This window comes from Anolis carolinensis, chromosome 2 (assembly GCF_035594765.1).
Source record: "Anolis carolinensis isolate JA03-04 chromosome 2, rAnoCar3.1.pri, whole genome shotgun sequence".
In the NCBI taxonomy this organism is placed as follows: Eukaryota; Metazoa; Chordata; class Lepidosauria; order Squamata; family Dactyloidae; genus Anolis; species Anolis carolinensis.
In genome coordinates this window covers 244,022,759-244,033,049 of record NC_085842.1, presented here as the reverse complement: position 1 = coordinate 244,033,049, position 10,291 = coordinate 244,022,759, and the positions used below count along the sequence as shown (strand labels likewise).

Genomic DNA, 10,291 nt, shown 5'->3' with positions numbered 1-10,291 from the left:
ATAGGCAGCGGCGGCAGCAGCAGCGTTAGGAGTAGCAGCGGCGGCGGCGGCGGCAACGGCGGAAGATGGCCGAGTCCCCGGAAGAGGTGGCGGTGCTGGTGCAGCGGGTGGTGAAGGACATCAACAACGCCTTCAAGCGCAACCCGCACATGTGAGACCCGGCGCGCGCGCCAAGGAAAGAAGGCGAGGGAAGGGAGGGAGCGGGTGGGATGCTTCCCCACAACTTCCTCCCTTCCTCCTTCCCCAAAGGAAGGAAGGAATAAGGTGCTTGTCTCCTGTCTTTCCTCAGGGAAGAGAGAGAGAGAGAGGGAGTTAGTTATTGGGGAGCAAAGAAAAGTTTACCCATGTCCTTTCTGCAAAATGGGGAGAGGATCAGGGGGAACCTTAGCTGCCTCCTCCTCTCTTTCTCTCGCCCAACTTCAGTCCTTACTTATAACTTAAAGAAAGCTAAAGAGAAAAGGAAAGAGAGCCCCCTTTGCAACATGGAAGCAGCAAAGGCTTTATAGTAAAGCATTTTTTAAAAAAGGTCCAAGCAGCTTGCCTTTGCAAAGTTTTGCCTCGGTAGGAGAGTTTGCTTCCGAGCGGATGAAAAAGTTAACCTTCTTAGGGCTGGATCATAGAATGCAGTCTGAGCATGTCTACAGTGATCATGTTATGCGTTATATGGGTCTACACTGCATTATATGCAGCTACACCAGTGGTTCCCAGCCTTTTTTTTGATCAAGGACCACTCCCCAACATTAGTACCAAAAGGGTTACAAATCAGTTTTTGGTCAACTTGAGATTCGGTTTGGCTATTTGGGATGCTGATTCAGAAAATCGCATTGGATAGACCACATCAGCTCAAGTTTCTGATACAGAACATATGCCATCCAGTAGTTGCCATCTCAGTTGTTGTGGTCTATCCAATGCAGTTTTCTGAATCAGCACCCCAAATAACCCCAGGAACAGGCCTAAAAATGAAGACAACAAGAAAAAAAATTTTTTTTTGGTTGGCCTATGTTATTATCCGGGGGCCCTGGTGTGTTAAAGCGCTGAGCTGCTGAACTTGCGGACCAAAAGGTGGCAGGTTCAAATCCCGGGAGTGGAATGAGCACCCGCTGTTAGCCCCAGCTCCTGCCAATCTAGCAGTTCGAAAACATGCCAATGTGAGTAGACCAATAGGTACCGCTCTGGCGGGAAGGTAACAGCGCTCCATGCAGTCATGCCGACCACATGACCTTGGAGGTGTCTACGGACAACGCCGGCTCTTCGGCTTAGAAATGGAGATGAGCACCAACCCCCAGAGTCGGTCACGACTGGACTTAACGTCAGGGGAAAACCTTTACTATGTTATTATCCGTAGTAGTAATAGTGAGGACACGGACCATATTTTAGTTCTTGTGGACCACTAGCCTACACTGATTATATCATGCATTAATGGGTCTACACTGCATTATATGGGTTAACACCAGGCAGTGCATGGTATGATCAGCGTAGACCCATATAGTGCATATGATCACTGTAGACCCATTAATGCATGATATCAGTGTAGACCAGACAGGGGCAAACTTCAGCCCTCCAGGTGTTTTGGACTCCAATTCCTGCACCAACTGTTAGGAATTTGTGGGAGTTGAGTTCCAAAACACCTGGTGATCATATGCATTATATGGGTCTATGCTGATCATACCATGCACTGCATGGGTCTACATTACATTATATGGGTCTACACTGATCACGTCATGCATTATATGGATCTATGCTGATCATACCATGCACTGCATGGGTCTACATTACATTATATCAGTCTAAACTGCATTATAAACTGCATGATATGGCAGTGTAGATCCAGCTTATGGAGCGTGAGAGATCCTCTGCTAGGAAGAACTTCTAGAGATCATTTCAAAAAGGCTGCTCTATATTCAACTTCCCCAAAGTATGCCAGGGATATTCAGATTACATGGTGATACATTGCTCTTTTTTAAAAAAAAATCATTAGGGAAGGTATCTTTCCCCCCCTCTCTTTCTTAATAGGGTTTTGTGTGTACTAAGCACCTTTATTTTCGTCTCTTTTGTCACAGTCATTATCAACTGAAATTGAGAAGTTTAGAGTGGATTGTTGTTGGAGGGAGGGACTCTGGATCAATAGCCAAGGTTTATACTGTTAAGTAAGAATAAATGTTGAAGGTCATGTTTGTGGGCCGGTTATAAAGATGTGTATCTGTTCTTAGAACTAAAGGCTGAAAGAAAGAAGGTAAATAAGTTCAATCTGGTTAACCTAATTTTTTGAATGTATATATCCTGAATTCTCAAAAGTTAAAATTTGTGAGGTCTTCTTGTTTAAAATCCAAAATGCTGTTCAGATTAATGAAAGCAGGCAACACTTCCCCCAACTTAAAAAAAAAATATTTGATGATTGGCCAAATACCACAGGACAATAATACTCAATTCTCCATAGTCACAACCATAACTTGGGGGGGGGGGGGGGAGAGAAAATAAAAATACAGTAGAGTCTCACTTATCCAAGCCTGCTTATCCAAGTTTCTGGATTATCCAAGCCATTTTTGTAGTCAATGTTTTCAATATATCATGATATTTTGGTGCTAAATTCGTAAATACAGTAATTACAACATAACATTACTGCATATTGAACTGCTTTTTCTGTCAAATTTGTTGTAAAACATAATGTTTTGGTGCTTAATAGGCTTTTCCTTAATCCCTCCTTATTATCCAAGATATTCGCTTATCCAAGCTTCTGCCGGCCCCTTTAGCTTGATAAGTGAGACTCTACTGTAAGTAGTAAAAATGAATAACTGTAAGCTTTGTTGGCCTTTGCACAGTTTGAGATAAATATCTTCTGTCTGTGTTATAATGATGCGTTTAACGGACAGATGGTACAATCAAAAACACACTTTTCTATATTGTGCGAGAGTTTATCTTTCTGCAGCTCCAAGATATAATTGTTGTTGTATGGCTTTGAAGCACTGGGCAGTTGTTACATTGTGTTTACATGATTTTTTTTCCCAATTAGAATTAAGAAAAATGACTAATAATTCACATTTTGTTGAACCTCCTCATTGAGAAGACGGGGAATTGCTGTTATGTTTTCTGTGTTGCTGGACTGAGGAATCTTGATAAGGCAGAGAAGACCTGAAATGCACTCTCAGCGGTATTCTTCTGCTGAGTTCTATCGTGCTTTCGATGTCACTTTGGTGTTTATCAGGTGCGGGTTTTAAGAGCAAAAATAAAACAGATCTCAGCACTGTAAGTCCCAAATAGTTTGTATGTGTTGGAGGTAGATGTGACATTCAGTTGATTGCACAGAGTAGGTCTACCTAGATACTAGCTTGGGAACAGCTACATAATTGGGTTGTTGTATGTTTTCCGGGCTGAAGTAGCCAATAGATGAAGCCATTCTATGCAAATTAGGGTGATTAACTGTAACATTCACACTGGCCTCCAACTGACAAGAGTTCTTCCCTCACCCTGGACTTTCCACAAATATATATTAACCTTCCTTGCTTAGTTTCTCCATACCTCACAACCTCTGAGGATGCCTGCCATAGATGTGGGCAAAATGTCAGGAGAGAATACTTCTGGAACATGGCCAAACAGCCCGGAAAACATACAACAACCCTGTGATCCCGGCCATGAAAGCCTTTGACAACACAGCTACATAATTGGCCATTATCTTTTTTGCAAAAGTAGTGGTTGCCACGGGGCAAGCAGTGAGGTGCAGACTTCTGCTCTCTCTTTGTGACACTCTGCTAATTCCACTCCTGCTGCAAAAAGGGCCACAGGCTTCAGCTCATGTAAATACAGCCCATTGCAGGCTTAATCCTGTTTAAAAACCATGTGAATGCTCATCACACACCATGGTCCGATGCTTAGTGTAATGTTCTTGTGATCTTGACTGTTAGTATCTCTCCTTCTTTCTCTATTTTCGGTTTTATTTTTGATGATGTATGTGTGGAATAGAAAAATATCACAACCTTGTGCGTATTGTCTATTGGGGAAAAGCATAATCTATGGTGGGACATAGTTAAGAGGTGTGTGTGACCCTGCAGATTTTCTTGAGTTTCTCAACCGGGTTAAATTTCATTGACCCTGGTATTGTTCTAGACTGCCTGACTATGATACAATTTGACGTGTCTTATTTCCTTCCTGATGGTTGGACTTAGAAGATCAGTCTCTTACCACGCTATATTATTCAGACTTTCACATGATACTGTGTCAAGATAGGTGTGGTAGGGGGTAATCTAGTGATATTATCTCTATTTTGCATTTCAGATGAAGCTAGCTTGTTTTCTGTTTCTAAAACCAGGCTTGATGAGGGCACTTGAAGTTTTGAACTGGGCTTGAGTTGGTTCTGGAAAAGCTGTGAGTGAATAAACCGAAGCTTAATATAGACATGGAGATACTGGTTTTTTGTATAGTCTCTCCCAGCACAGCACTCTCCAGATGCACTTGCACTGACTGCTCTTTTTCAGCCCCAGTGAGAGAGTAATTCTGTTTGGGGATCATGGGAATTTTAGTCCAGCAAAGCTTCAGGTTAGGTGAAATTGGCTTAGATGTTCTGGGAATCTGGTAGTATTCCAGTTGTTTCAGACAGAACCGCATTCCTGCATAAATTCAGATTTACCATAGAAGTGTCTTCCTAGATCCTAGTTTCTGAGTAGCTGGATAGTTTAAAAGTGCCTTTTGTACTTTGTTATGCTGTTTCTTTGAAAAACTTCCTTACCATATACTTTCATCCCTGGCAATTTCCAAATTGGATTATATGTGGCCTCCTAAATAGGTTTTGCTCATCAGTTCCCATAATTTCACATTATTGTGAGGGCAATAGTGCAACACCTAGTAATACATAATAGAAGCTGGAGGCAAAAAACCCCTGGAAGGCTACCATTGACTTCTCTTATTGTAACATGTGAGGTTGACTTTAAAGACAGTTTAGAAACTTGGAGTGGGGGGAAAAAGTGGGGCCCATGATTTTAGACGTCTGTGTAATGATGCACAGACCATGGAAATAAGATGAAATTGAACTCTTGACACAGTAATTGAAATATGATACAATAGAAAAAGGGGAAATGGCCAAAGAGGCTTTCAAACAAATAGGGAGAATCTTGGAAAAGTTAAAGTGCAGAATGAATTCAGGCTTGTAAGAGAGGTTAAAAACCATGAAAAAAGCTTTTTCTGTTATGTCCATAACAAACGAAAGAACAAGAATATTGTAGGGTCTCATGGAAAAAATGACAGAATGCTAACAGGAGACAGAAAAAAGCAGAGCTCCTCAATGCCTTGCTCTTCTTCCAAAAGTAGAACAGTGTTCAACCTGGGCAAATTGGAGCAGACAATGTAGCAGGAGAAATGCCCCACAGACTACGTAAAGAGGCAATGCAGGAATACCTGGAGCCAAAAAGACCTATTAAAAGAAATTGCAATTCTTTGAGAATTCTAGGAAAAGGTCAAATGCAGAAAAAGAAGACCCAAACTATTACCACCCTGTGAGCCTGACATGAATATTAAGAAAGATTGCAGAGCCAATAGTTGAACAGACAGAGTTTGTAAGCACGTAGAAATGAGAGCTGTGATACCTAAAAAATCAACATATGCAGTTAAGAAGTCCCAAAAATCAACATATCATATCAACAAATAATACTTGATTACTCTTCTCTCTCTCCCTCCCTCCCTCTCTTTTAATCGATAAAGTTACAAGCTTAATAGATGAAGGGAATTCTGTGGATGTAGCATATATTAATTTTAATAAGGTCTTCAACGAGGTTCCCTTCACACAAGCTGCTAAAATGTGGGCTCCATAATGTTACTGTTAGATCAGTGGTTCTCAACCCATGGGTCATCAGGTGCTTTGGCCTACGACTCCCAGAAATCCCATCCAGTTTACCAGCTGTTAGGATTTCTGGGAGTTAAAGGCCAAAACATCTGGGGACCCACAGGTTGAGAACCACTGTGTTAGGTGGATCTGTAAATTATTGACTGTCTGAACCCAAAAAGTGCTCACCAATGCTTCTTCTTTATCCTGAAGAGATGTAACTAGTGGTGTGGCATAGGGTTTAGCCTTGGGACCAGTACTGTTCAATATCTACATAAATGACATGAATGATGGAATAGAGGGCATGTGTGTCAGTTTGCAGATGACATAAAATTAAGTAAGTAGCTAATACTCCAGCGGATAAGAATTCAAAGTATCCTTAACAGATTGCGAGAGTTGGAGAAAAACTAAGGCCCCTTCCACACAGCTAAATGAAATCCCACATTATCTTTGAACTGGAAGATATGGCAGTGTGGACAGACGTATAACCCAGAATATCAAGGCAGAAAATCCCACAATATCCGCTTTGAACTGGGTTATCTGAGTTCACACTGCCATATATTTCAGTTGAAAGCAGAAAATGTGGGGTTTTAATCAGCTGTGAGGAAGGGCCTGGAAGCCCCCCTGAGTCCCCTACGGGTGAGAAGGGCAGGATATAAGTATTGTAAGAAATAAAATAATAAATAAATATATCTAGAGAAGGCTGACCAAAATGGTAACATGTCTGGAAACCGTGCCCTATGAGGAGCATCATGGAGAGCTGGATCTATTTAGCCTGGGAAATAGAAGGTTAAAAGGTAACATGATAGCTATGTTTAAAATCTTGAAAGGATGTCACATTGAAGATGAAGCAAGCTTGTTTTCTGCTTTTCTAGAGACTAGGGCATAGAGCAGTGGATTCAAACTACAAGAAAAGAGATTTCACCTAAACAACACCCTAACAGTTAAAACCTATTTGCCAATGGAACATGTTGCCTGGGAGTATGGTAGAGATTTTAAAGCAGATTGGACAGAGGTCTATCAGGAATTTTTTATTATGTATTCCTGTATGAAGGAATGGCCCTTATCCTCTCTTCCAATTTTATGGTTTTATTATTCTGCGAGTGCTGTCTGGAGCTAGTTCGTTGACAGTGTAATTTGGAGTGCAACAGGACACGGTCTCTTCTGTGGTAGTACCAAGAGAATAGAGAATTCTGTCAAGACTTTTGGATATGTATGGTTTTATTAGTTTGATCTTTGTAGTTGTTTTTTTATGTCAATGTTTTAATTGTTGTTTGATTGTACTCCTTTTTTGACAGTGCTTTTATTCTCAATTTTCTACTTCTTGCTTGGGAATTTTTGAGAAAGTAGTGTTGGAAATGTGGAGTAAAAATAGAGCCAGAATCTTGGTTATGTGCTGACATTTCAGCTGTGGTGCATGAGTGCTTGGAGGAGAGGAATCCATTAATGTTTCATATCTTAAAGTAGTTCGTTGAAAGCTAGAGAAGTATTTCATTGCATCCTGCTTTTTACTGAAGAGGCTATGCTTCTCACACTGCATAGAAAGCGAAATTACTTTTAGAACAAAGTACTTTTGTGGGCTAAGATCAAATGCAGCTGTTCTTTCAATTGCTGGGAACCTCTGCTGTTGTTAGGTGGGTGTATGGTGGCCTCATACATTACGTGGTTGCAAATCCATGTTTATCTCTGCATGTGCACACCACAAGCCGCCTCAACAATCTCAGATTCCCAGCACATTTGCCTTTGTGATAAACAAAGACAAAAGCCCTTAAGAAGGCAGTTTCTTTCAACCTGTGTTCTTGCAATATGTGGTGTTGTCTTTCATACTGGGTTTTCTCTTGCTTTCAAGTAGATTAAAGCAATCTCATTACATAAAGGTAAGTTTTATTTCTGTAGCAGTTATAAATTAAACATCACCCTTATATTTTTCACTCAAAAGTTTTGACATGTTTTGCTCTTCAGTGTTTTTCTCACTAAAGTAGGACAAACCACCTTGGCTCCATTCTATTTTTAAATATCTAATTTGTCGAACTTGATATGCCATGTTTTGGGCTTTAACCCATTTTAGAATCTGTTCATAAACAAAGTTATATCACAATGGGGCTACCTGTAGGTATTATTTTAACATCAATACATTTTAAAACTCTTCACTCTTGAAACTTTGCCAAATTGGATTATAAATGAATGTTTGTTCCTGTATTTGAAGTTCTTGGAAATACCTGCTTTCCGCTGCTCAGAATGTGTTCCTGTCCCTGTGGTTAAAAGATGTCATAGATTGCCTTTCCAGTACAACATTAAGGTTTCACATCATAATAAGCTGTGGTTTGTTGCTTATGCTAGAAATGATGTGGAAAATAATCATATAATTCATGGCTTACCTTTCTTCTGGTTTGTTTCGCACCTAGGATACATCTACACTATAAAGTTAATGCAGTTTGACACCATTTTAACTGTCATGGCTCCAAGCTATTACATCCTTGGATTTGTAGCCTGGTGAGACACCAGCATTCTTGGTATAGAAGGCTAAAGACCTTATAACACTACAACTCCCAGTTCTCATAATTCCATAGCGTTGAGCCGTGGCAGTTAGTGTCGTGCTGCATTCATTCTACAATGTAGATGCACCCTGATTCTTTTCACTTAATTCATGGTGAGCATCTGAAAAAACAGCTATGATTGTGGTTTTGAATGTTTTCACAGTTTGTGCTTTAACCAAGCCAGTGTTCATATTTCAACAAGAGTTCATGTTTTGTTTTTTTTAAAAAACCATGGTTTCTTAGCAGTAGGAGGTTAATTTGTCACAGCAAGCCAGATTTCAATCACCTGTATGAAGACTTGCCATGTTAATGTGATCTAGGCATTGCATTTAGATGATCCTAGAAATTCACTGTATGTTGAATATTCAACTATGCCATCAGACCAAATGTACCATATATACTGACGTATAAGACAACCTTATGTATATGCTGTTTGTATAGTTAGGATATGCTGCATGGGCATCCACACGTTTTTTGTCCTTGAGGATCATCACTGGTGCCAGTTGGTTGACAGGGGTTCTACATATGTTTGTATATTACACTTCCTATACACCAGTGGTGTACAACCTTTGGTCCTCCAGGTGTTTGGCATTCCAACTCCTAGGAGCCATGGCCAGTTTGTCCTAGTCTCAGGAATTCTGGGAGCAGAAGTCCAAAACACCTGGGGGACTAAAGGTTAGATACCACTGCTCTACACACTGTACCATATCCCAACATACAAAGATGGGAAGATCATTGTGAGATTTTTGGAGATGAATCCTCTCTTGTCTCATAGTGATAGCCAACAAGGTTTCTTTTTTCCCATTGTTGTTTGTCGGGGAAACTTTTGTTTTTTTTCTTTCACAAAAGTGGTTGGCGTTCTCTTCACCTACAGACCCACATAAAGAGCAAATGAGAGCTGCAAACTGTTCACCTCCATGATCTGCTCATATGTGTTCAGCTTCCAAATTAATTCCTCTACTCTTAACCACTTTTTCCAGCTGACCACCCATTGCTTTTTATTTGTGCTCTGAAGACGATAGAGAAGCAGTATAATCAAGTGACAAGAACGTTGGACTTGACACTGAGGAGAGACCCAGATTCAAATTCCCACATGGCCATAAAGCTATCTCCCTGACCTTGGACAAGTGCCTGTTTCTCTCAGTTTAACCTTCATCATAGAGTTTTTGTGAAGATAAAGTAGGTCAGAGACTGTATATATATATATGTCACCTGGTTCTTGGAGAAGAGATTTATTTTTAAAAAGTAAATATAATTAATAGCAATGAGATTGTTCTGTAGTTGCAGGTTTACATGCATCAGCTCAGTGTTTTGCTCTGGAGTTCTGACATTGGTAGAATTGTCATAAAACTTTAAAGAAATGAAATAAACTATGTCTTCCCCCTTCACTATGCCATTTATTTATTATCCTACCTTTCTTTCAGCATGGGACCCATAGCAGCTTACAGCAAGGTTATAATAATATACAGCTAAAACTCAGATGATAAAGAAGTTTAAAACTACAATTAAATTAATTAATGTATTTAAAAGCTTGTTAAATCAGTCTATGACAATGGTGGGACCAGGCAAGAGTTATTAAGTAATGAGCATATAGACTTAACTTGCTTGTAGATAGGACATGAGATTATTCATTAGGAGACGTAGCTATGTCCTTGTAGCTGTGCCTTCTGATACTTCGTATGTGTGTATAGGCCTTGGTTACCTGTTGACTTATGATGAACACATTAATTTCATAGGATTTCTCAGGCAAGGACTTCTCAGAGGTGGTTTTTAGTACCTTCCTATGATACATGGTATTTATTGGCAGTCTCCTATTCTGTTGCTGTACTGCAAGCACTTATCTTTTAAGTGATATAGACTGCTTCTGGCCAGTTCCATTTTGTTAGAGAGTCATTGTTCTTCTGTAGCTGGATGTACTGCAATATACTACCACTCTCCATTCACA

At 40.1% G+C, this 10,291-nt stretch overlaps 1 protein-coding gene across 1 annotated transcript in view; it reads left to right on the top strand.

The window, feature by feature from the left end:
* Positions 1-7: 7 nt before the first annotated feature.
* Positions 8-10,291, top strand: part of ptar1 (protein prenyltransferase alpha subunit repeat containing 1) — a 54,472-nt gene continuing 44,188 nt past the window's right edge. The window contains exon 1 of the mRNA XM_008103300.3: positions 8-151. Coding sequence (XP_008101507.2) covers positions 66-151 — 86 coding nt within the window. The 5' untranslated portion in view covers positions 8-65. The remainder of the gene's footprint in view (positions 152-10,291) is intronic.